This window comes from Miniopterus natalensis, chromosome 8, assembly GCF_054644295.1.
Source record: "Miniopterus natalensis isolate mMinNat1 chromosome 8, mMinNat1.hap1, whole genome shotgun sequence".
Taxonomy (NCBI): domain Eukaryota; kingdom Metazoa; phylum Chordata; class Mammalia; order Chiroptera; family Miniopteridae; genus Miniopterus; species Miniopterus natalensis.
The window spans coordinates 22,272,192-22,299,274 of NC_142088.1; the positions used below are offsets into that span (position 1 = coordinate 22,272,192).

General features: G+C 37.1%; 1 protein-coding gene and 4 non-coding genes across 6 annotated transcripts; all 5 read right to left on the reverse strand.

Moving 5' to 3' along the window:
- Positions 1–560: 560 nt before the first annotated feature.
- NOP58 (NOP58 ribonucleoprotein) lies at positions 561–27,083 on the reverse strand. 2 transcript variants are annotated; one of them, XM_016208858.2, is made up of 15 exons: positions 26,818–27,083; positions 24,194–24,270; positions 21,671–21,723; positions 18,209–18,330; positions 16,059–16,195; positions 14,334–14,398; positions 13,109–13,243; positions 12,184–12,329; positions 11,228–11,354; positions 8,305–8,468; positions 7,413–7,547; positions 7,111–7,172; positions 5,188–5,321; positions 3,759–3,913; positions 561–3,175 (listed from the first exon to the last, which is right to left on the reverse strand). In XM_016208858.2, exons 1-15 carry the CDS (start codon positions 26,860–26,862, stop codon positions 3,125–3,127), a joined length of 1,608 nt encoding a protein of 535 aa, XP_016064344.2. In that variant the 5' UTR covers positions 26,863–27,083; the 3' UTR covers positions 561–3,124. The 2 variants fall into 2 exon arrangements, with proteins under 2 accessions (XP_016064344.2, XP_016064345.2); XM_016208859.2 differs by lacking the exons at positions 21,671–21,723; positions 24,194–24,270; positions 26,818–27,083 and adding an exon at positions 21,355–21,646.
- Positions 10,991–11,074, reverse strand: LOC148092572 (small nucleolar RNA SNORD11). The gene has a single exon (XR_015714961.1). It is a non-coding gene; the product is annotated as a small nucleolar RNA SNORD11 (small nucleolar RNA).
- Positions 12,044–12,126, reverse strand: LOC148092573 (small nucleolar RNA SNORD11B). Its single transcript, XR_015714952.1, has one exon. It is a non-coding gene; the product is annotated as a small nucleolar RNA SNORD11B (small nucleolar RNA).
- On the reverse strand, positions 21,494–21,576 carry LOC148092574 (small nucleolar RNA SNORD70). The gene has a single exon (XR_015714949.1). It is a non-coding gene; the product is annotated as a small nucleolar RNA SNORD70 (small nucleolar RNA).
- Positions 22,245–22,334, reverse strand: LOC148092575 (small nucleolar RNA SNORD70). The gene has a single exon (XR_015714948.1). It is a non-coding gene; the product is annotated as a small nucleolar RNA SNORD70 (small nucleolar RNA).

A 27,083-nucleotide genomic window follows, 5' to 3' on the forward strand; every position in this document is an offset into this window, starting at 1 on the left:
CAGTTTGGCCCAGTGGTTGGAGCGTCAGCCCTTGGACTGAAGGGTCCGGGGTTTGATTCAGACCAAGGGCATGTACCTCTGCTTTAAGTCCATTCCTCGGCCCCGCTTGAGTTGGGGTGTGTGTGGGAGGCAACCAATCCACGTGCCTCTCACATTGATGTTTCTCTCTCTCCCTTCCACTCTTTCTGAAAAGCAATGAATAAAATATCTTCAGGTGAGGATTAAAAGCAACAAAAAAAAACACCCAAAAATGTATTTCTCATCTTCTATTGAGATCTCTACTTGTTGCCTCCCTGCATTCCCCCGCCTTCAAGCAAGCAGGGGGACTTAAATAGAAACATGACCTTCTTCATCAGGAGGGTTGAGGTTCAATTCACTTTGTGAACTCCCTGAGGGCAGCAGCTGCTGTGTCCTCTGCTTCAGTTCCCCTGGTTACCTAACAAGTACCTGGCCTCCAGTGGGTGTCCCAAATGTTTGCTGACCAAGAATGCTGTGTAAGTATCTTAGAAGTTTTCAGAGATAAAGAACTCAGAATTAAAGCAAAAAACCCCAGCGTGCTATTCCTTTAAAAAATAACTTTTAATTATAATCACTTTCAAGCACACAGAAAATACAATGAACATCCATATACCCACCACCATGTATTTCAAGATTCCAATTTTCAGGCTATTTAAGAAAATGTTCCAACATAGAGTAGCTTGCACTTATCAGAATCAGAGGTACAGCTGGGGACAGAGGATGAGCCAGAGCCAAGTTTTAAAAGATGGCCTTATGGCCTTAGAGAAGCCAGTGAATTGAAAACTCTTCATGGACAGAGAACTGCAGAAAGTGTTCTGAGGTTGGGGCTCTGGAGAAGACGGCTCAGGCAAGGCCTTGATAAGCAATACTGCGGACCCAGAAGACAGTGGAGACACAGAAGTTAGTTTAAATCAGAAAATATAAATTTACAATTTTGAAGAGAAGGGGGTAGAGTGCAATGAAAGATCAGTAAGTTTTTAAGCAGGTATTATTTTATGTGGCTGTCACAAAAGAATTCTTTAAATTTGCTGATCAAAATTAGGTATATCAAATTCACCTGAGTTTCCCATTTCAGACTATGTTCCCAAGGCTCTCAGTAGAACAAGTGCTTCATTTTTAGCACAAAGAACCATAACTTACCTTTTGGTTAGTATTTTAAACAGTTCAGACTTTAGCACTTAAAGCTGATAGCTCTAGTGATGGGAAAAAAATAAATAAATAACAAGGCAAAAAACCAAGAAAGCCGATAGCTCTGGGATTCAACGTAGATTTCCCCAAGCCTGTAGACCACTGAAACCAACTAGGACCTTAAGATTCTCAGTGTTTATCCTGTTTCAAATATAAAGCTGACTATACTGCCTTTGGCAGTCTATAGGCCACTTTCATCTAAAAGTTGCTAAAAATAAAAATCTGTTAAGTCCCAAATCAAGAAAATGTTTGGGGTACTACCAGGTGAGGCAAAATGATGACATTCGCTAGGGAGAAAAATATCCAGGTTTATATTAGGTAATTTTGTCTACCGGCAGCTACATGTACTTTATGCAGCATTTATTTCAATCAAAATACCTAAATTTGAAATGTATTTACATCTCTGAAAAGTTGTATCTTATTTTCTATAAACCAGTTATGACAGGTAAAGTTGACCATTTCTGCTTTACAAATAAAAAAATGAAGAAGGGCTGTTCACTTTCCCAGAGTTACATTAAAAGCAGAGGTGGAGCCCGATGGGTGCGGCTTGGCGGTTGAGCATTGAACTATGGCCCAGGAGATCAAGGCTTGATTTCTGGTCAGGGAGCATGCCCGTTGTGGGTTCAATCTCTGGTGGGGGGCATGCATGAGGCAGCCAATCAATGACTCTCTCTGATGGTTCTCTCTCCCTTCCTCTCTGAAATCAATAAAAATATTAAAAAAATAAAAATAAAATAAAAGCAGAGGTGGAGCCCTGGCCAGGTGGCTCAGTTGATTGGAACATTGTCTATATACATCCAAAGGTGGTAGATTTGATCCCTGGTCAGGGCGCATATAGGAGGCAACGGACTGATGTTTCTCTTTCTCAAAATCAATAAAAACATACCGAGGTGAGGAATAATAATAATAATAATAATAATAAAAGGCAGTGGAACTCAAAATTATAACCATGCTAACTAACCCAACCACTTGAATGCTTTTACTGACTTGGTTTTCAGCATGTTGCTCATGGCATACACAGAGATGCAAGATGTGGCTGTCATGACTATGCATGGCTGTCAACCAAGCTGCAAGTTGCTGTTCACATATTAAACACTGTCTTTTAGAAATAAAGATTTCTCTTTGGTGTTCTATGTCCTGGTTTATACCTTACACCTACTGACATTTTATGTATTTTTGCTCAACTTGTTTTTCCCTTTATCCCCCATTCTTTAAGATAAAATGAGCTTGTATTACATTTTTCAAGTAGTCCCTTTAGATTACTTTAGGAACAAATCAGGGCGTAAATTAATAATTATTTTGTTGTACCTTTTGGAATTGCAAGTAAGTAAATAAAGTTAGGGATACAAATTTTTTTTCTGAAGAGATACTCAAAATTTTTGTTCACCTAATTTTAAACTTGTGAACACAAAACACAGCTTTATTTAAATAAATAACAGAGGCAGAAAGATAGGAGAAAAGGAAAAAAATGAAAGTCTAAAAAAGTAAGAGAAACATGAAATTCTTAAACTGGTCCATCCAATCACTGCCTTATGAATGGCTAAGTTTCAAACTAATGATTCACAACTCTCACTTTTCAGATATGATTATCAAAACGGTGATCATCAAATGCTAAATAAAATATAGAAAGAGCGGAAGGTTCTCTACCTAAAACAGAGATCACAGAACTGCCTTAAAATACAAAGAAAATATTTTTATTTGTATAACAAAGACTAAGAGATAATGACATAATAAAGTTAACAGAGTTGATGTCAAGACACAAATAGGTTTGAAAAGCTATAGATGAGTAGTAAGCGTTTTGTTTCATTCAACCTCTGTTCATCCTCGGTTATCTTAGAGAGCCTCTCCCTCTCTGGCATGCTCCTGACTGGATCCTAAGCAGGATGTGTCCTGGTGACTCAGTGATGACTCCTTTCCATTAGTCCTCAGTATCTTTCTTTTTTTTCTTTTTCTTCTTTTTCTCTGGACTCTGAAAATAACCAAAAAGAATGCTTTTGAAAGAGTTTAAATATATGGGTGAGTAATAACTTTTCCTCATAAAAAGCAAAGTAGATCTATTTCTCTTAAAAACAAATTTAAGGGGAAGTTTCAATTTTAAGATAAAAACCCATCTCTATAAAAGCGATTTGTGGTAAATCATACTCTCCCTTACTCAAAGCAAACCCATCTTGTGACAAGTCTAATTTTGAGAAACAGCCTTTTATAATACAAATACAACAATGGCATTATTTTTACCTGCCCATGAAGAAAACCATTTAACTGCCTGCCTGTTCATTTCTTTTCTTTTCTTTTTTAATATATCTTTATTGATTTCAGAGAGAGGAAATGAGAGGGACAGAGAGAAATAGAAACATCAATGATGAGAGAGTCATCAAGACCGCAACCAGGCATGTGCCCTGACCGGGAATCAAACCCCAATCGCATGGATCCAGGTAGATACTCAACCACTGAGCCACGGCCGGCCGGGCTGCCTGTTCACTTCTGATAAAGTAGAGTAAAATACGGAGACCCTACTCATGCCAATAAAGGACTGGTAATTCAATCTAACATACAGGAACTGCTGCGCTGGTGCACGGCTCCTCCTCAGAAAGCGGTTCTTCTTTAATGTGTTTCTTCTTGTCCTTCTTCTTCTTCTTCTTCACTGATGTCTCCTGCTCTTCCACCACCAGTACTCCTCCTCCTTCTTCCTCTTCATCTTCTTCTTCAACTGAACAAAGTAAATGCAAAGATACAACAATTAACACTGTATCAGACCTCAGCTCCCCCCAAACCTTTTGAATCTGAAGTTTCCCAGTCATTATGGTCAATCATCCAGTGTTTATTTTATGATTTATAATTAGAAACGTCCTTCACACACTTACCTAGTCTAATACCACTAACTTTACAAATGATATAAAACTCAGAGAGAAGTGAATTTCTCCTGATCATGTAGCTATGCACAGAAATTAGAATTAAGACAGATCATCTCATCTGCATAACCACTGTTTTGGGGAAGATAGTCAATTATATTAGAAGTAAGTGTCTGTGCTATACGGTTAAAACATGCACTAAGAGGACCTGCTGTCAGAACAGATTTGGGTTGTAAGAGAAGACGATTCAAGGTTAAAGGACAAAGTAACCAGAATTGCCATTTACAATATGGAGAAAATTGTGGAGCAACAGGCTGGAAGTGGAAAGAACCTCTGAACGGTAAGTTTGGAAAGCTTGTTGGACATGTAAGTGAAGATACAAATCTGGAGCTTGGTGTCAAAAGCTACCAAAAGGGATTAGAGATTTCCTTACTGTTCAATAGAAAAATAAAACAGTTAAATAATGTTTTCATCTAGAGCAGGAGCCCACATTTGCTGATAGTACACTTTTGACCACTGAGCTACTTAGAAACCCAAAGTTAAATCAGTCATTGCTTTAATGCCTGTCTTGTTATACTATGTGGTAGGCACTCAACATAGGTCCAGCTAATAAATGAGGGTACTTGCTTCCCAACTTTACAAGACAGCCTACTTTACTGGAGAGCACCATTTAAATATCATCACTATGATGGCAGGTTACCTGGTATATTAGCACTCTAGTCCACTCCATATAAAAGAAACAATGAAAACAAGAAAAACAAAACACCACTACTTCATCAATTCTACACTTAACCATATAACAAAAATATCTGAAACCACATACTTATTTTTACTCTATTTTAAGCTCATTCTCAAAATAGTTCATGTGGTGAAATCCAAAGTTTTGGTATACTTAGTATAATATTTGATTCCACATATTCACAGAAATGAGTCTCATATTCCTCTATGAAATCTGATACATTTAATAACATCCTAACTATTCTCAGAGAACACAATGACTTATTAAAATACCATTAACTTTCAATATGGGAGATTTCACAATAAAGTTCAATGGCACATACTTTCCCAAGGTTCATGAAGTCTATACTTAAGAAATAAGAATATAAATGACATTTTAAAAATTCAAACTAACCTTTAACTTTAACCTTAGCTTTTTTTGCCTTCTTTTCAGTTATTTCGTCCTCTTGATCTACCTGTTCTATCTTGCGTTTTTTAGAACAGGTTGGCAGTGTGGAGTCACCAGAAGGATCATAAGTCTTCACTTCACTGAAAGAGTCAGAGTTTTAGGAAATCTCTACTAATATCTGCAACTAAAATAATTCTAAAGAGATTTAAAGGAAATGCCATTAGATAATACTTACATAAGCATAAAATGCTGTTTCATTTTAGTGGCTTTCAGGCAGTTTATGAAAACAGTTTCCAAAGGGTAAAGAGGTATTAATATTTTCCAGGTAGGCTAATTACACTTTAAGAGAAGTGGTGAGCTAAATGAATTCTGATTGAGTGACTATGGTATAGAAAAATATTCAATCAACTTAGGGGAAAAATGGGAGAAAATCTCTTTACACCAAATGATTATACCAGGAAACTAAAAACTGAATCAATTTAAGTTTTACAATATAAAGTAATCCAATGAAAACCAAAACAAACCTACTGCAATCAAATTTAATACAGAAGGCTTCATCACAAGATCCCAAGAGGCAAAGGAATAGAGGGGGATATCTATGAATCAAGTCCCTAAAACCCAATGATTGTTTTTGTTCTAATATAGCAGAAAGAAAAAAATGGAAGTAGGGAGTGCCTAAAATGTAAGTAAATATCATAATTAGTGTCTCACGTGCATGTCTTTAAAATTATAAGCATAATGACATGGGTATATTAAAAAATTATTCAAAACAAGCTAAGGAATGTTCTATTTCTTAAGCTGACTTTTAGGCTCATGGCTTTAACTTTTAGAGTTTAGAAACATTTATAATTTAAAAAACAAAGATTCACATTTGTCAACTAAGGACAACAAATTTGGAAAATTCACGAACTATAAAAGAAACATTAATGCCCATAACTGAATATATAAGGTTTCTTTCCAGAAGGAAACAATTTTTTTCTGAATGTATATATTTATATATATACATAAATATTTTTAACTGAGATGTACTATATATTGCTCTCCCCACTCACTTATAGCGTAAGACTGTATTATTAAAATTCTTAAAGAATTACAAGACTCCTAAAAGCAGAATTTATGGGTTAACGACTAGAAACAGTTTTTTAAAATATGTATTTATTGATTTCAGAGAGAGGAAGGAAGAGGGAGAGAGAAACATCAACGATAAGTCATTGATTGGCTGCCTCCTGCACGCCCCCTACTGGGAATTGAGCCCTCAACCTGGGCATGTGCCCTGACCAGGAATCGAACAGCGATCTCCTGGAGATCATAGATCAAAGCTCAACTGCTGAGCCACAGCAGCCATGCTAGAAACATTTTTAAGATGCTTAAAGCATCATACTGTCTCTAACAGCTTCCCAGAAAAGCTGTCCTACATTCTACTTTCATCATCACTGCCTTGTCAGTATTAAGCATCACCTCAAGTAAAAACCAAAACGCTTCTCCCCACACATATCTTTTGTTAATTTTATGGTGAGGTCTGAATACTTTTCATCCCTCTTGGCCATTTTTAGATTTTTCTTTTGTCTGTTTTTTTAAAAAATAGGTTAATTAGATGAACTCTGAATGAATTTTCTTTGATAAATGGTATATCATACAGGAACTATGAATGACAAACATGCACTATTATAAATATTTGGAAATGAGTAAATATTAAGAAAAAAAAAAAAGCCAAAACAAATATACTATATGTACTTATTACAACAATGCAAATATGTATTTGATTAAAAACCTGAACTAAATATGAAAAACTGTAAATGGCAAAAAAAAAAAAAAAAAAAAGGGTGAGTGGGACACCAAGGTGCTTCAGTTTATAACAAAAAACTGCTGTCAACGGGTAACATTTAAGTAAGCAAGAACTGTCCATCCATCTCCCCCACATGTACTTACCTTTTATGTTCATATTTTTCTGCTTTTGCTAATGCCTTTCCTGTTCCACTTATTTTCCTTATCTAAGAAAAGAAAAATTATTTTCTAGGACATAATCTCTTTATAGTATATACTCTAATAAATCAACTCTTGGTAAATATAAGGGAAAACTTTAACAGTAAGCACAAAAAGAATATATTAGAGGTACTAAAATGTATCATAAAACAAAACTGTTCAGCAGGTGAAATAAGTACATAAACTACTCATAGTTTATTAGCTTTTAACAGGTAACACTTCTGCAATAGGCAGGATGTATTTCTTACCCCTCTATCTTCCAAGGCCCTCAACCTGGCCTCTAATTTGGCTCTGTTCTCAACTCCCATCGCAGAACTGGAATCTTCACCAAAAGCATCATACCGGATAGCCAAAACAGTTTTGGCTGCCAACATTCGAGAAATCTAATAGAGAACTTGAAGTTAGAAAACACTCATGCTAGTATTTTCTTTAAACCAGGAATGACAAAAGTATTTTCAATCATACAACTATCTCATAACTGAATCTTTGCTGCAATATAATGGCTAATTGGTTATGTATAACCACCATGATTTCAGTGGATGAAAGATCTTCAGTAGTTTATGTTTAAAACTAGCTCAAACTATTCTGCCAATGGCCTCCTTTAGTTTCTACTCCGTGACATTGGTTCTACATCATGAGGTCAACCAGAAAAGGTGCAGTCCCCTTTTCAAGCTAAGTAAAGTTTTATTTTAATGAACCCTTTATTTCTCCTAATACTCTGCGCTCTGAATTTTATACAATTTTAGTTTCCTTTAAACGGTGTCCTACAAAATAAGAGGCCACAACATTTCACAAAGCTATTATTTTTTATAATTCATAAATGTTGATGTTAAATTGGTTTTCTGCCACTAAGAACACTTTTGATGTACCACCCACCCCACCCCATGCTTTACCAAGGGGTGAATTCTAGGAAAATACTAACATAGTGAAGAAGAAAAAAAAAGCTTTAACAGGACCAGTAGTAATTTCTTTAAACCCTTTCTCTCAGTATCCAGAGTGCTTTTTACTTAAAGAATTTACCATTCTCCATTTAATGAGAAAAAAATAGGAAGATTTATTGCATACTACAGAGTACAAGGAAAATTAATTGTTTGGAGGAAAAAGAGAGAAAAAGGCCTACCTCAGGAAACTGTAACTCACCTTTCCTTTGTGTTTGGGACTTGTCTGTCCTACAAGTGAAGCGTGATAAATGAGACCATACTTAGGGGTATCTCGTCTAGACTTTAGAGCTCTGAAGAGTGCCTTTTCTGCTCCAAGAATCTGAACTGTAGAAGCTGCATGTTTGGCCAAATTCAAAAGAGAACCTTCAAAAGAAAAGAAGTAGTTACAAAGAATCACTTTAATTATTTCAAAGTTCCATGCATTAAACAAGACCTACAGAACAATTAAAAATCTGATGTAATATAAAACTTTATAGTCTGGAATTTCCTAAAAATCCTGATGCCTCAGCATTTGTGATTCTTCCAGTAGCACCACAAGCAAAGGTACGCGATGAATGTCTATGACAAACTGAAGCTTAAGCTTATTCAAGTTTATGTATCTGCCTGAGAAATGGTTTTACTATTTTACATTCTATTAGCATACCACAAGATATAAGTATAAACATATGTATTTACAGACAGCCCCCCAATCTAGCCCCTATTTTGTGAGATTTTGGATATTAAATATTCTTCAGATATGGAAAAAAAAACCCCATAAAAATAAATGGAGAGTTATTAGGATATCTTAATAGTAGAAATATGTGATAAATTACATACACTTTCATTTATCCCTGTTAAAATATGGATGAGAAGATAGGTTTATAAGTACACTAATTAGGTATGAAAAGTTGTTGCTTTGGCCCAGCTGGTGTGGTTCAGTGGTCAAGTCGACCTATGAACCAGGAGGTCACAGTTCGATTCCTGGTCAGGGCACATCGCCAAGGTTGTGGACTCTATCCCCAGTAGGGGGTGTGCAGGAGGCAGGTCAATGACTCATCACTGTTTCTCTCCCTTCCTCTCTCTAAAATCAGTAAAAATATATTTTAAAAAAAAGTTGCTGCTTTGTTAGACTTGTTGCAGAGTTTGTCAGAAAACACCCTTAATATTAATGAAGTCACCCACCACTAGATATATGTTTAAAACTCAAGGAATGTACACTTCGGCTGATCCTTGCATCTCATATTTCTACAAGCTTAGATAAACCTATGAAATTCTGGATGCAGACAATAAAACCAGACCAAATGATTCTATACTTGCAGGTTAGGGTATTTGAACTACATATTTGATCAATGAAGTGTCTATTCTAATTTAACTACTTTGCTGTAAAAGACACACATTAAGATCTTCTGTGATGGATTATTACAATGCCTTCAGTAACATAAAATAATGAATTAGTACCTCACTGTATTTGCAGGTATTCAATTATACAGTTTTTGTAGCATCCACCTTTACATTATCACCATACACATGCATTAAGTTTTATTAAATATTCTGTATGTCAAATATATTAAAATATAAAATAGCATATTCAACTGTGAAACAGATTCTTGATCAACGCTTATGTAGTCATACACTACATATGACACAGACCACACATACGACAATAGTATGCCATATAGCATAGTAGGCTATACCACCTAGGTTTGTGTACATGCACTGTATGATGTTCGCACAATGATGAAATGGACTAATGATAACACATTTCTCAGAATGTATCCCAGCCATAGTGCAGGACTGTAATTATCACCTGTTGTGATTTCTTAAAAGTATTTAAATTGTAATCCAATCAGTTTTTCTTTTTTCTTTTTTTTTTAAATCCTCACCTGAGAATATTTTTTCCATTGCTTTTCAGAGAGTGGAAAGGACAGAGAGACACATACATCAAGGTGAGAAAGACACATCAATTGGTTGCCTCCCTCATGTGCCCCAACCCGGGCTGGGGATTGAGCCTGCAACTGAGGTACTCGCCCTTGGCTGGAATTGAACCCATGACCCGTTAGTCCGCAGGCCGACACTCTAACCACTGAGCCAAACCTGCCAGGCCTCTTTCTTTCATTTTAATCTTCATCCAAGGACATGCTTGGAGAGAAGGGAAAGAAACACCGATTGGTTTCCTTCTGCATGTGCCCCAACTGGGGGATTGAATCCACAGCCCAGGGATGTGCCCTGACTGGGAATCAAACTGGCAACCCTTCGGTGCACAGGACTACACTCAACCAATTGGCCACTCTGGTCGAGCAATTTTATTTTTCAATTTAAGTTGACTTTCAGTATTATTTTGTATTAGTTTTGGGTGTACAGCATTGTGGTTAGACAATCTTATACTTTACAAAGTTATCTCTGATATTTCAAGTACCCACCTGGCACCATAGTTATTACGATATTATTGACTATATTCCCTATGCTGTACTTTTACATCCTGTGACTATTTTGTAACTACCGATTTGTACTTCTTAATCCCTTCACCTTTTTCACCCAGCCTCCCAACCCCCCTGGCAACCAACAGTTGACCTTTAAAAAAAAAGTTTTTTAAATCCTCACCCGAGGATATTTTTTCAGTTGCTTTTCAGAGAGTGGAAGGGGGGAAAGGGGAGAGAGAGGGAGGGAGCGGGAGAGAGGCTGGTTTTCTACCGCATGCACTCTGACTGGGGATCGAGCCTGCAACTGGGTATGTGCCCTTGGCCAGAATCAAACCTGGGACCCTTCAGTCCGAGGGCCAATGCTCTAACCACTGAGCCAAACGGGCCAGGGCAACTTTCTAATGACATAAAATGTTAACTGATTTTACCCTCCTACATTCATCTGATTATTCTAATTAACTACAACAAACATCTGACAATGGACAAGTGTCTCAGAAGAGGTAGTGACTAAAGATGCCTTCATTATCCAAAAGGGAATCAGGCACACAAATGAAAATCATCACCGAACACTGGTCCTTAGTCCTTGCCCACATATCACCTACTTCTATTTATTATCTGAAATGCATTTAATAACTATAATTTAAAGATTAAAAAAAACCTTGCTAGAAAACTCAACTCTAAATACCCAATACCCATGTTTATAAATTACGTTAAAATCATCACCTGCATGAGCAATAAGCCGTGCTCCAACTAATTCTCCAACCATGACTGTAACATTGGGTGCAATGGCCATCATTCGATTTTGTAGGTATTCATAGAGCTGGGTCCTATATTCTGAGATTTCAATCACCTAGTATAAGAAACAAAATGAATAACTCATAAATGACTAAGAGTAAAAACAGTTTAAAATTCACATCTAAAACATCAAAGTCCTGCATCTATCATAGAGCAGCTGTGCAACTCTGGGAAAACTTGTCATTTTGTACCTGTTTCTTACAAAAGGGCTGCTGTGAAGATTTTTATTAAATAATGTATGCCAAAAACCTAACACACTGCCTAAAAATGTTAGCCAATACTACTGTTATTTTTTAAAAACCTCCAAGGATTACACATTTGTGTCACCCTCTCTAATTCTTGTACAGCTATCTGCAAAGGAGGGGGGAAATCACTACAGGCTACAGACATAAAAGTTAGAATTAAATAACTCAAGATATTCCTCTTAATGAATTTACAATTCATTAATCTTGACAATGCAACAATATAAATTACTTTTTTAAAAAAAAAATCCTCACCAGACATATTCATTGATTTTTAGAGAGGGAGGGAGGAAGAGAGGGAGAGAAACACCAATCTGTTGCCTCCTGCATGCACCCTGACCAGGGCCAGGGATTGAACTCGCAACCTAGGTATGTGCCCTGACCAGAAATCAAACCTGTGACCTTTCAGTGTACGGGTTGACACTCTAACCAACTGAGCCACACTGGGCAATACTCTTAATTTCATTTTAGTGTACATTTCTCCCTTTAAGTATATGTATCAAGATGGCATCAGATGAGGTAGTGACTGAACACCCTCATGTTTATTTATCAGGTGAACAATGTTTAAAATCATCATCGCCATCAGAAAATTATTATTACAGTGCTGGTATCACAACTAGTTTCTCTATATGTAAAGTTTACCTGAGTGCAGAGATGCAGAATGTTGCAAATATCTTCTTCTGAAACCTCTGTCCCCATAGATATCTCTGCAGCTGCTTTCACTTCTGCTTCAACTTCCTCTGGCAGTAATTCAGAAAGCTGGGCCGAAGCATAATTCTTCCTATCGCCTATGGAATGTTTGCAGAGGATGAGGGAGAATCACTCTTCAACAAATTATACAAAATCCACCAAACAGTCAAAAGAAAAAGTAGAGATAAGCCAATGAAAAGGGTGCCTAAACAAAACAAAAAGCGAACAAGTTTGATCTAGTAATTTTCCTTATGTAAAGGCTTGATTTTTTAGAGATTTAAATCTCTCCCCACCACCTCCTTTAAAAAAAAAGAAAAAGAAAAACCCACCACTAACAAAAACCCTCCAAATATCCCATTCAATAGGACTAATAACATTGACAGACAGTTTGTAGTTAAGGTTATACTGAAGCTAGGGCCATGAATTATTGGGGCAATAAAATGGTAATATAATGAGCCAAATAACTCATTTCTCTATATTCAGTATCCTCTATTAATATTGCTGTATTATTAGTACAGGATATAACACTAACAATACAGGTAGCAATATTACTTTTAATATTAATTATTAATACATTTCAGGATACCTCCCACCCCCGCAGTCCACAGTTGCCATCACTGATGGCAAATTCATTATGAGATACGTTCACCAGAAGCCATTTTAAGAGAAACCAAATTAGAGATCCACGTTTTATTGCACAAACCATCAAAATAAAAATTAAAATCTAACAGATATTAATATGGTTACACTCCTAAAACATAATATAAGTTGTAAAAAACTCTGGGAAGTTTGTTGAGAAAAAAAAAAAAAATAACTCATGTTTTAGGATGCAAATAAATTGTTATTTTCAATGTCTTAAAGCATAAAGTTGACTCACCAACTTTCTGCAAACACTTGCAGTATGTCAAATTATCTGAAATAATTTTTCCTAATTCAGGGAAATGCCAGCCATACCATTCTCTACACCGCATAATGTAGTTGTTTAGTTCTTTATCTAAGTCATCCAACAAGGCTGTAGCAGATTAAAGTGAAAAAGAAAACAGGAACTTAAAAGGGTTTTTTAAATTGTGGTAAAATATACATAAAATTTACACTTTAACCATTTTCAAGTGTACATTTCAGTGGCATCAAGTACATTCACGTTGTGCAAGCATTCAGAGAACTCTTTCATCATCCCAAGCTGAAACTCTCTACCTATTAAAGAACTCGCCATACCACCTTCCCCCAGACCCTGGTAATCTCTTCCGTCTCTGTGAATTTGCCTATTCTAGGTATCACACAGTATCTGTCTTTCTGTGTGTGGCTTATTTCACGCAGAATAATGCTTTCAAAATTCATCTATGTTGTATGTACCATGAAGAACACGGATCTTCATTCCTTTTTTAGGATATGAATACTTCACTATCTATATATACATTGTTTATCTATCCATCTGTTAATGGGTATATGGGTTATTTCTATCTTTTGGCTATTGTAAATAATGCCATTATAAACAGGGTGCACAAGTATCTGTTTTTGAGTACCTGCTTTCAATTCTTTTGGGTATATAACCAGAAATGCAACTGCTGTTTAAAGGGCTTTTTAAAGTTGAAAATAAAACTGGTATTTCCAAAAATCACTTAATAATATGGGAGAATGACCTATAATAAAGCCAAGTGAAAAAAGCAAAACACAGCACAATATCGATCCCGCCATGGTTTTAAAATTACGTTAACATAATTCACATTATCTCCAACTAGTCAAATTATTGGTAGCTTTTCCTCTCTCTATTCTGCATTTTCCAATTTTTTATCAAGAGTTCTAGTTAAATCCTGGTCAGTGTGGCCTGGTTGAGTGTTCTCCCATGCACCGAAAGGTAACCGGTTTGATTCCCAGGCAGGGCACATTAGGGACTCAAACTCTGCAGGAGGCAGCCAATTGATGTTTCTCTCTCACATTGATGTTTCTCTCCCTCCTTCCCTCTAAAATCAATAAAAACCACATTTTTAAAAAAGAGTTCTAGTTACTATCTCTTCAATAGAATTATAAAAGAAACAGTTTTAATAGCAGGGGAAAAACCATGCAGAACAGACAGAATAGACCTCAACATTTACTATACTTACAAATTGCCTGGACAATCATTGTGTCCACTTTATCAGCACTAAATTTCAATCTATACCGGGACAAGCTAGGGAGAAGGAAGAAGATAAATTACTAAGATAGAATCTTTATAAAGAATTTAATTAACATCTTAAAACTTTTTAACCCAAACCCCTCCCTCAGACCTACAGTTTTTTAATTCTTTTCTACATGGGAAAATCAGCTGCAAGATCAGAAAATACACATTTAAAAAGAAAACAATACATCTGTCCTGCTATAAGCTATAGTTCTGTAACATTAATTTATAAATGACAATGACAACTAGAATAATACTCTGTAGTGCAGGTCATATTGATTCATAGGTGATTTTTGTAGCATATTAACATTTTATACCAGCAGGTAAGAAAAAAATGCAGTGCTGTAACACCTGAAAACAGAAAGCCATGGAGGAATGATACTGTATATAAGGGTTTCTTAATCTTGGCACTATTAATATCATAGGCCTGACAGTCTTTGTTGTAGGGGGTCTAGTCTATGCATTGTAGGTGGTTTAGCAATATCCTTGGCCTCTACCCATTATATGTTAGTAACAGACCTCATCCTAAGTTCTACCAAACATGTCTCTACACATTGCCAAATGTCCTCTAAGGGATATGTGATTGAGAACCACTGCTGCACACAATGCCAATTCAATCACGTTTGAACTGACCTGGTTTAGCTATTTGTTCTCTCTTAGAAATACTTATTACCAAGTTCTTCCTGACTTTTGTGCATTTTGCTTGTCTCTGTAAGTCAGGAGAGCTTTAACCCTCCAACAATCTATGCTCAATATTTTTGTTCAAAGGTACAGACATTTATTATAGTATTCTTTTAGCATAAATTTAACATGTCTTTTCTGTGTATTTTTTAGGGCTATTGTTTTTGACAGTGCTCTGTTCACAAAGTTGCACAAAGTTTTTTTTTTTAATCTTTTGAGAGAGAGGAAGGGAGGAGGAAGGAGAGACAGAAACATCAATGATGAGTCATTGATTGCCAGCCTCCTGTAGACCCCCTACCACAGACTGAACCTCAATCTCCTGGACCATAGGTGGATGCTCAACCAGTACGAACCACCAACCGGGCAAGTTGCATAGGTTTTGAGTAGTCTGCCCTTAATCTTATTTTTCCACAAACCCTATTATTTTAGTGCAACTTCACAGAATGCCAAGCTTTTCAGGAACACATATATTACAGTACAGCAGAAATTCCTGTTCTAATGGATTTCAGGTTAAACATCATAGGTTAATGTGCTTTTTTTTGCCTTATTATAAAAACAATAAAAATCAGAGTAAAACAAGCGACACAGATAAGGCACAAAAAAGGAGACCACAGCAGATGAGAAAATTTGGGAGATGGTAAGTAGATGTCTCGAGGAATAGCAAATGATTTAGATTTAGCAGAGGTAGGACGGGGGTGGGGTGGGTGTGGACAGAAAGCCTGAGTTGTGTGGGGTCTAACACCAGAGGGGTTGAGAATGCCTACAGTGAGGCTTAAGAGTCCAGGCAGTGAAGCCAGAATGTCTGGGTTCAAATCCTGACCTCCTCACATACCAGCTGATATTAACTTTGGCCATCCATTTCCTCATCTGTAAAATGAGGGTACTACTACTGATTGTTGAGAATTAAATTAGTATGTATAACGTGCTTAGAACAGTACTATACAATTGTTTAATTAAATAAAAGCCAACTTTATTTTCCAGTAAATCTCACCTGTGGGCCAATCCAAGACACATAGCAGCCATTTCACGTGGCTCTACCCCAGGAATTAATCCATCCATCTGTGAACGAATTCCTCTCATAAGTTCATTAACAACAGGACTATGGATGCAACTGAGATTCAGCTTTTCCTATAAAAACAAGAACATCTGTATTAAAGAAATAAAAGCTGCAAAAAGATAAATACATGCCCAGCCAGCATGGCTCGGTGGTTGAGCATCAACCTATGATCCAGCAGATCACAGTTTGATTCTGGTCAGGGCACATGCCTGGGTTGTGGGGTTTGATCCCTAGTAGGGTGTGTAGGAGGCAGCCGATCAATGACTCTCTCATCATTGATGTTTCTTTCTCTCTCCCCACTCCCTGAAAGCAATAAAAAGAAAAAAGAAAAAAAAAAAGGGTACAGTTTAACCTAGCTTTGTTCATTTTATTGGTTTGAGGAATCTTTTACTACCTTACATTATTTACCTTCTTTTAAAAATGATAAAGGTAAAACACACAGAAGCTTTCAACCAACAGTACCACAGAGAAGGGAACTGAATAAAAAGCAAATTCTGAGTTTAGGACCTTTCCCTACAGATAATAACTGGTAGCATCCCTTAAGCACTTCCAAATACATACATGTATTAACCAACATCGGTGATTTAGGCCATACCACCCTGAACTTGCCTAATCTCCAAATATATACGTATGTTAATATGTACATGTACACACATATACAAGTCTTCATAATACAGTTTAAGTTTTTACACAACCCACACAAGCAAGATAAGCAATTTGATTCTCCATACTTTCATTTTGTCATACTGCAGTGTACTTGCTAACTCCATCATACAAATCTATAGTTCTAGTCCATCAAATACAAATATACAAAATTGTCTGTATTGCATCATGTTTAAGAAACAAATATTAAGAATGTATACGAGTAATATTCACTGTAAACGTTTTAAAATGGAGAAACTGAAAAGAAAAAATTAAAAATAGCCATAATCCCACCATTAAGCAATTTGCCGTTCTGCATGTCTTTCTGTGTATTTATTATGCTAAAAGTTATTTTTGAAAAAAAATAAATATCTTTATTGATTTCAGAGAGAGGGAGAGACAGACAGAAACATCACTGATGAGAGAGTCATTGATTGGCTGCCTCTTGCACGCCCCCGACTGGGCATGGAGCCTGCAACCTGGGCTTGTGCCCTGACCGGGAATCGAACCAGTGACCTCCTAGATCCTAAGTTGATGCTCAACCACTGTGCCATGCCCAGCCAGGCAAAAGTTAATGTTTTTAACAGAGAAAAAAATTAAGACTTGTGGGCACTTCAAAGGATGAAGGTAGAGACTAACACCATCACAGAAAACTTCATGACCTCACAGTATTAGAAATAATCTATTTACACAAACCTCTTAAATTCAGAATCCTGGCTTTAAAAACCCTCAGATCTCTTTAGTGCTTTCCTACCCAGAAGACCTACATCACAAAATAATCCCTACTTCAAAATTCAAAGTTCAAACTATCACAACTGACTCTCAAACTGTTCTACTTTTCATGTCTGAAAGCCTACTTTTCCACTCTTCCACTCTTCCTTTATGTTTAACCTCTAGCAACTCTACTCCCCACTATAGTTTTTTAACAAAATACATGGCAGGACATACCCAAAGTATTAACAGACTACCTCTGGGTGGCAGGGTTAAAGCTATTTTTTAAAAAATATTTTTATTGAGTTTTAGAGAGAGGGGGAGAGCAAGCGAAAAACATGGATGTGAGATCGCAACATCTGTAGGTTGCCTCCTGCACACCCCACTGGGGATTGAACCTGCACAACCCAGGCATGTGTCCTGTCCAGGAATCAAACCACCTGCAACCTTTTGGTGCACAGGACGACACCCAACCAACTGAGCCACACCAACCAGGGCGGTTATAGCTATTTTTTAAAAAATAATTTTTTGGTGTATTTATATTTTCTACAATGAACATATATGCTTAGCTCTGATAATCATATTGGAAAACTATTATTATGCAGCCTAGGGAAAAAAGACAAAGTATGAGAACTTATGACAAACAAGTCATTACAAAGGCTGGGTTTTGTAGTCACTATGCTATATGGTGAGTTTGGATAAGTAAGCAGGAAAGAAAATCTTAACTTTACCTTTATGACTCCTCCTAGTTTAGCATCAGCTACAGCCAGGGGTTCATGGGCTTCTTTTACTATTTTCTTCAGAACTTTTTTCAGTTGCTTGTTGATTTTGCCCTCCATCAGAGCTGTGAATGCTTTTCAGGAAAAAGAAAAACAAGAGTTAAGTCTCCAATTTTTAACCGTAAGAGCTTAAGATCTTATTTAAATTTAAAAAATAAAGCAAAAACAATAACACACTCCCTTCCAAAAGGGCTAAACTTAAAATTACTTCTGATAAACATAAAAATGTTTTACAAGTACACATTTCACAATCTCATCTGATCTTGCCACCCTCATTTCTACTCCAGAATCAGGAGTTAAACCAGATCCAGCCTTCCTCTCCCTATGCCACATGTATCTTCTTTTGAACTCAGAGCTAGAATCATAAAATGTTAGAAACATTCTATTTTGGAATAACAAATAGCTTCTCTCTTATATAATGACAGACTGGCCTGATGCTCTGGATTGTGACACTCTAAAATCCTGTCAAGACTCTGGTGGGGGGAAAAAGGAGTATATTCATTTTGAAAGTTCTTCTGCTATGTAAGCATATCTGAGTGGGGCCTAATCTTTGCTAATTCCTAATCCACAGGTGTCATCAGACCTATACTTATAAACCTCCAATGATAGAGACCTTATTATGAAGGCAGCCTGTTCAACGTTGGGACAACTTTCATTTTGCATACATCCCAAGTCTGCTACTTTTGTAACTATCACCTTACTTAGACCTACACTTAGATCTTCTGGACCCACATGGACTAACACCTCTTCTACTATTTGTCTCAGTTTTAGTTGAATTTAAAGTATGTCTGGCAAGAAGGATGTCTGTCATAATTTCTAAGGCCAAGCATTTAGTCAGCCAGGTACTTGCTTTTCCCTCCTGATCACATCTCCATTCATTTGAATTACAAGTCAGTTTCATCTGTTATTTGGGAAAATGAAAGGTGAAGACAAAGACATCTGGCTACCACACAGCTCTTACAGAGTTCTCTACACCTTACTCTAAAAAGCCAAGATTCAACCTATTTTTGTTGGGGTTTAACCTTTTACATTTTGTATAACATTGGCTCCTTAATAATCTACCTTTCTAATAAGATTGTATTCTTTCCAGTTTATCTTTCATAATTAAAACTTTTTTATTCAAGTTCCTGCTCCTAGTTCTCAAATTTTCCATATCTACGTTTATACTATACAATTTCTTAAAAGTAAATCTCTACTCTAAGATCTATTCTAACATTTACATTATCTTCCCTTTACCAAAAAGTGTGGTAATTACTGTTCACAATATGTACTTTTAAAAGATGATCTATAGAGATGGTGACAGGGAAATGGGAGGCTGAATCTTTCCTCTACTTGCCTTCTCTGCCAGCCACTGTTCAGCATCCCCTAGTAGTTTTCTCACTTCATCCAAATGTAGGCTGGTCCAAATTTTACTATTTGGAAGACTTGCATCTTTAAAATTTGACAAAGAATAAAAACAAATCTCTTCGTGCAAATGGCATAAGTGAATTTCTGGGAGCAATATAAATTAACATCACACCCCATCAGATTCTTTCTTAGGCTCCAGGATGTTATACGCATAGTCTAACACCTATAACCACTGAATTTTGGTTCTGTCACATCAAAACTGACTTGTAATAAGCAGTGGGAAGTTTAATTCTCAGGAAGGACTCTGTTCTCTCAGTAATGAGGCAATGTTCAAATTTCTGGTAAAAATAGATGGGAAAAGGCACTGTAGAGGTTTCTATGACCTGATTCCTGACATAACTCTCTACTTTCATTCATTTACCCAAAAATACTTATGTGCTAGAATCTAGGGATTTGACAGTAAACAACAGTCTCTGCCCTCATGGAACTTAGATTGGGGGGTGGGTCAGAAATGTCTCACCAGTATGACACTTTCCCTATTTACATTATTTTAAGAAATAAGAAAAGCTTGGTAGGGAAATGTCTCAAGCCTCAGTTTTATCATCTGTAAATAGTGATATTACCTGATTCGTAGGATAGTTTCAAGATTTTGGAGCAATGAGCACAAAACCTGACAACTGCTATGTGATCAAAATATTGGTTATAGTAAAAACTTCCTTCATGTTTGGGTAGAGGTTGGACCTGTCCATTTAATAGTTTAATAAGGACTGGTCAGAAATATCCCCCAAAGAGGTTATATGTGAAAAGGAATTCAAAAGAGGCCACTCACAGCACTTTACAACTCCAGGAGTTGCTGTACCAAATCAGTATGTGAATAATGCACCCCAGAGTTGGAGAACAGCTAACACACCTTGCTTGGGATTTTACAAAAATTCTACCATTTAATTTTAGAGCTGTGATGAAGAGAACTACATTTTTAAAAATTCCCCAAGCAAAAATTACCATAGTGGTGCTTTATAGCACTATGAGGCTTTTATTACCAATGAAGCAGCCCTAGAACCATTTTTTAAAAATTTTTAAATAAATTAAAAAATGGCCTCATTGTTGGGTCTTCCTTCAGCTCACTCCTCTGCCAAGATTGGGATAGCCCATTAATATTCCAGTATATCTGTTAAATTGGATTCCTAATTTTCACAAGAAAGTTATACCCTTCTACTGTGGCTGATGAACCAAGTTATTTGTGTCTGTCAAATTATTTATTTTAAGCCATATTCTTCCTTATGGCCCTTCATTTTCAAATTATACAACCAAGTAGTTGGCTGATTTGATATAGAATCTAAGCAACTGAAAAATTTATGATTAGGGTTTTATATCTGGTCTTGTTTTCCCTAATATTAAAAAAACTTATAAAACCAATTGCCTACTGAAGCCAAGCCTAGTTAATAAACCCTTTTACTTTCTGTCTGCTATCCTCTCACAAGGACTAATTAAAGGACAAGCCATCCACTCTTCCAATATCATAAAAAACCATGCCCCCTCTTGATAACAACACATGCTTCTCTGTAGTTTCATATTAAACACACACAAACCTAAAAGTATTAGTTTTCCTAAAACTTTTAATAATGTGTTTTCAAACTAAAAATGTATATCCCTGGAGAGCTGTTTTATTATTATTTCAACTGTGAATCCTGACTATCCTCAACTTCACCCTTATATTAAAATGATCAGAGCTGTGTGCTTGACCACATTACCTTGGTCCCTTGTAGAACAGCTTTTACTGAACTGTGCTTTAGCATTATGCTGTTGGTTTCCACAGGGAGATCAATTTAACCACTTCTCAGCTCTCATCACATGGGGGGGGGAAATCAGCCCTATGGTGAAAAAAGCTAACTCAATGTTGTCTCAGTGGTAGTGACGAATGTTAGATCACTTAAATTCAGTTCTGAAAAGAATGCATCATTGACAACATTGAATAAGGTTAACTCCGGCAACTGAAGCAAATAATTTTTTAATAAGGATAACAAATTGCCAACATTAAAACCAAAAAGGCTAGTATTTTGACTTTACCTGCTAATGCTTCTGCTGTATCCTGAAATTTCTCAAAATGTTTTAGCTTAACTCTAGAATTAAGAAAAAAAGAAAAAGTTACGCACATACACAGATTTCTGCAAAAGCAACATATTTAGGACAGGGTGTCGGATTGTTTCCAAAGCATACACTAATAAAAGAAATTTTCCTGTCAATGGGTATCAAAGTGCAAAGTTAGATATTCTTCTCAAAACAAATAGGTTCTCTAAATGTTAGGCTGGTAATGTCTGGACTATTATAGAAAAGGCTGTATAGGCTTTGAAGAAAATAAAGAACAAAAAGGTTTGCCACCACATCTAAACTACAAGGAAGATGCTGAAGCTTCAACATAACCTCTGCTGCTTTAAGCTAGACATAGGTGCCTAAGAAACGGCGTAAGAGTCTGTCTTAGGTCAGGAATCATGACACTGAATTGTCCACCCAGTAAAAATATGATTAAACAACAGCTTATTGTCAGATCTGATTCCTGTTACCATTATTTTATCCCCTTCTTTCCCACATACTTATGTGCAGAGGATCATCATTTCATATGGAAACAAATACATACATTTCATTCATTGCTGTCTCAGTGGTAGTGACGAATAACTGAAGTGAGATCACTTAGATTCAGTTCCAACAAGAATACATCATTGACAACAATGAATCAAGTTAACCCAGCCAATTAAAGCATATATCTCTTTAAAAAGAGAAAATTAGTCTTCTTTTGTGTCAGAAATAGTATTATCTTAAGCAAGGTTTTCTTACCTGATCAGAGAACACCCTGGTGGTCCCTTAAACACACATCCAACAACACAAAGATTTAAGGAAAAAGTAATAATTTCATCTATCCTGCCTCACTCCACCCCCATTTGCACCCTTCTAAAGTGGCATTTGCTCATACCACTCTGTACTTGCATAAATGAATATATAGATATGTAAGAACATAGCAAAATGGGATCACATTACTGTGGGGAGCCGTTGTGGCCCCAGGCACGGAGGAGCTGCCTGGGTGAGCTGCAGATGTGCTCCCCTGCTCCCTGGGAGATGTGGGTGAGCTGCTGTGGCCCTAGGCACAGTGCCTGAGTGAGCTGCAGATGTGCTCCCCTGCTCCCAGGGAGATGTGGGTGAGCTGCTGTGGCCCCAGGCACAGAGGAGCTGCCTGGGTGAGCTGCAGAAGTGCTCTCCTGCTCCTTGACCCAGACCTTGAGGCACCAAGGCGATACTAATTTAGTTTGCGGCCTTAAATTCTAGAAAGGCTTATTAGGAAGCTGGCCCTGGCCTGAAGGGTTAAGGGACAGTCAAGCTACATACCAAGCCAAGGACTCAATCCTTCCCAACAAGTTCCCATTAGAAGCAGAGACAAAGATAGTTACCAAGGTCTGAGCTCCTGCAGGAGGCAGGATGTTTACGCTGAAGGTGTGTTTGTGCAGCCTGGAGAGAACTACTTTGTATCGGGCAAGGGGAAGGAATGCAGGGCAGGGTGCTATTCAGCAAAAACAACGGCGCTGGTATAAACTGAGCTTGGAAAATAAACTCGGGGCTGCAGCCCTCACGAGCTGCAGTCCTCCCGATCCCATCTTTTCTGTGTCTGTCTTTTCTCCATCCTCACCCCTACTCTCAGGACCGTTCGACTCTGCCAGCAGGCTCCGGCACATTACACAAAATCTGAAGCATGATTTTTTCAGTATATTATGGACCTCTCTCTCCAAATCTACAAGAGATCTATAGATCCACTACAAATGCTGGAACTATGTATTTTGTTTCTCTAACTAACTGGTATGACATTTCTTTGGGTTCATCACTCTAGTAAGCTTTAATAGTTTCCTTCTATTCTTGTGAGTTTTTATTAGCACTAGCAGATGAATTATGAAGTGCCCCTTAGCATTAAGGACATAACCCAAATCCACATATATCAAGAGATCACTCAGGTTCTTCCTAGGACCACATTCACAAATGGGCTATTTCATAGATGGTGAAATAGACATCTTGACTACCTTGAGGAAAAGCCAGCTCTCTCTCCTACCACTCATTCCTTCTACTCTATATTCTACTCCAGAGACTTTGGGTATACCTTTCCAGGATTTACTAGCTAGTTATTACTACAGTGGGAGCTAGAAAATAGAAGTCATAAAGAACGAATAAACTGCAAATTAAGTTTAAAAACATTTGAATGCCACTAACTTAGAGAAACTAAAAGTAAAATCAATCAGCAGTACATGCTTTTGACAAGCATTACTTTTCGCAGAAATTTATACTTAATTCACAATCAATTTGTGTTTTCAAATATCTTACAAAATAGTAATTTTGTGTTGCTGCCCAATCTAGTCTGCAACTAATACAAATTAGCAGAGATAGCTTATGCCCCAAATGAGGAAATCTAATAATTAGGCTCATACCAATATTATTCCTGAAATACATTTCAAAACAGAAGTTATGAATATAACATTATATGAACCAGGGGGGGAAATGTAAAAAGAACCCCTAAATATGAACTGCTCAATTCTTAGTTTTAAGATGACTTACATTTTATTTGCTTTCTCTGGAGTTTCAAATTCTTTCCACAAACTATCAACTTCTTGAAGTTTCTTCTCATTCAAAACCTGTAATAAATATTTAAATAATTTTAAATAGCACAACTTAGTCAAGCATATATAGCTACATTCTTCAAGTACAGCTGTAATTGTAAAATGAGGATGGTGGAAGTCATTTTTCTCTCTGAAATAATGAACCAGTTTTCTTACCCATCATAAATTTTTGGTCAAATCAGTAGCTTTTAAATAGCACATATAATAGCTGGATGGAATTCAGATCTAGTCGGGGGGGTGAGGGTCTCTGCTGAAAACTTTCTATTTTTTAGGACATCTTAAGCTCTTCAAAAAGCATATCATATTCATACTTTTAAAAAATATGCCATTATTTTACAATGCCAGTTAAACTGATCTGCAATCAATTTTAAGACATCCCATTTTCAAGGATATTAAATATGGGGGAAAATGCATTTTAGGATTGATCCTACCGTATCTTGTACTTTAGCAGCTGACTTATCAGAGGGAGTATTGGTGAGGGTGTAGAGAAATAACTTTTATTCACTCCTGATTCACTCTTGAAACTAAGAGAATCTCTTGAAGGCAATTTGGTAACATCTATCAACATAAAATATGTATATGCTATATGATCAATTAACCACTTTCTATAGAATAAATTTTATTTACTGCTACAACCATCCTAACATGAAAGTATTATGGGTTTCTCTACAATTATGCCCGGCTGGCATGGCTCAGCAGCTGAGCATTGACCTATGATCCAGGAGATCGGGGTTCTACTCCCAGTAGGGCCCCCAGCTGTGGTAGTGGGGAGCACACAGATGGCAGATGAATGACTCTCTGCCTCTCTCCCTCCCTCTCTAAAATCAATAAAAACACATAAAAAGGGGCATTTTAAATCTATGAAACAGTAACATTTAGGGATATATTCTTCGAGACTTTTTTACTATGTGACATTTTATTTCTGCGTACTTCTAATAATCATACTGTACACTTAACATATCATGGATGTAAATACCTAGAATTGAGGTATACAAATATACCATCATTTATGCTTTTATTGATATTTAGGTTATTTCTAAATTTCCCTTATCCTTCAGAAAACATTTTTGTATGCATCATGTTGCCTTTCTATAGAACAAACTACTGGAAATGGAGTTAATTGATCATATAGGATATGCATATTTTATGTTGACAGATGCTACTAATTTGCCTTCAAGAGTGTTAGACTTAAACCAGGAGTGAACAATATTGCAATTACAGGCAACTCCAATGAGGAAAAATAAGCCAAGTCAGCTTTTGTTTTTTAATTATTATTTTTTGGTTTTCTTAAAAATAACATGTACTTAATGTAATAAGTGCAAATAGAAGTATATTTTCAAATGGCAGAAGTTACACTGGAGAGTGAAAAACTCTCCCAAATCAACACACTTTGGTACGTGCCCTTTCAGACTTTCCACATCCATATCAGCGGTTTTGATTCAAAACTAGAATCATACTATACATATTTTACCTAGCGTTTTGGGGCCTTGTATCAGCACATATAGGGTGTCCCCCAAAAATGTATACATACACTCTGAATAATTATTAAAGCAGTGTTTATTAAAATACATTTCATTTTCAAAATTTAGTTATCAGCTGTTAAAGTGTGTAATACATTTTTTGGGACACCCTGTATACGAAATAAACTGGTTTTTCATTGCTATATTCCTAGAGTTCAGAAAGTACCTGGCACATGGACTGCACTCAATTTACCTCATTCTTTCTAACACCTCAATAGCATCCCACTATTCAATCATTTCTGTGCTGATGAAGTCTTAACTTCTAACTTTCCCTATTAAAACAACCTAATCTCGCCCTAGCCAATTTCTGCAGTGGTTAGAGCGCTGGTAAGCGAACTGGTCTCCGTTCCATTCCAGTCAAGGGCAATACCTAGTTGCAGGCTCCATCCCCGGCCCGATGGAGCGAGGCGGGAGGCAACCAATCGATGTGTCATCTCTCTCACATCGATGTTTGTCAGTCTCTCTCCCTTATACTCTCTCTGAAATCACGCAGCCACTTACTTAAACCCAAACCCCACATTCAACCAATCAGTCAATCTCGTCAGTTCTACCTCTAAATTTCTCCCGATGTTGATACCTTTACATCAGCCTTAATCAAAGCATCTTTATCTTGTCTAGATTACAGCAAAAACACCCTTGTGCTTCCTTTCCTGCACCCCTGTAATCTATTCACACAGTACAGCAAGTTTATTAAAAGACAAAGTAGGTCACTCCTCTCCTTAAAACCTTTCAGTCATTCTTCAAAACACTCAAATAAACCCCGAACTCCTTCAAAACCTGTAAAATTCTAATACGGCTTCTGTCCACCTCTCTAACCGGGCCAAATACTCTAACTCAGAACCCAGCACCGCAAACAGCGGGGCCACGTGTTCGCGGAAACGTGCGCCTCCCAGGCCCAAAGCCTTCCCCTTCCTTTCAGAGCAGGGGGACATAAAAGGCACCCGCGCTATGCTGAACAGTGTCATCCTCTCCTTAAGTCTTTCCGTCTCCTCGCCGGTCCAACACTCACCTTCCCCCTCCAACGGCTCAACCTTCCACCTACCTTAAAGATGGCGTAGCCGACGGACGTTTCAAACAGCACCAACATGATTAGGCCGGGTCAGGGCGCTGCGAGGCCCGCCGTGAGTTTTTACCTCAGTGCAAAAAGACCAGATTTGCGGCCCTCCAAGGCCAGCAAGGCCACGGCTGGCCAAGCACAAACGCGCACGCTTCCCTGCAAAGAACCAGACCACGTTGCCTAAATGCTCCACACTGCACTCCGTGCAGAGCCCGCGAACGCGTTTCTCCTTCTCCGAGGATTCTGGGATG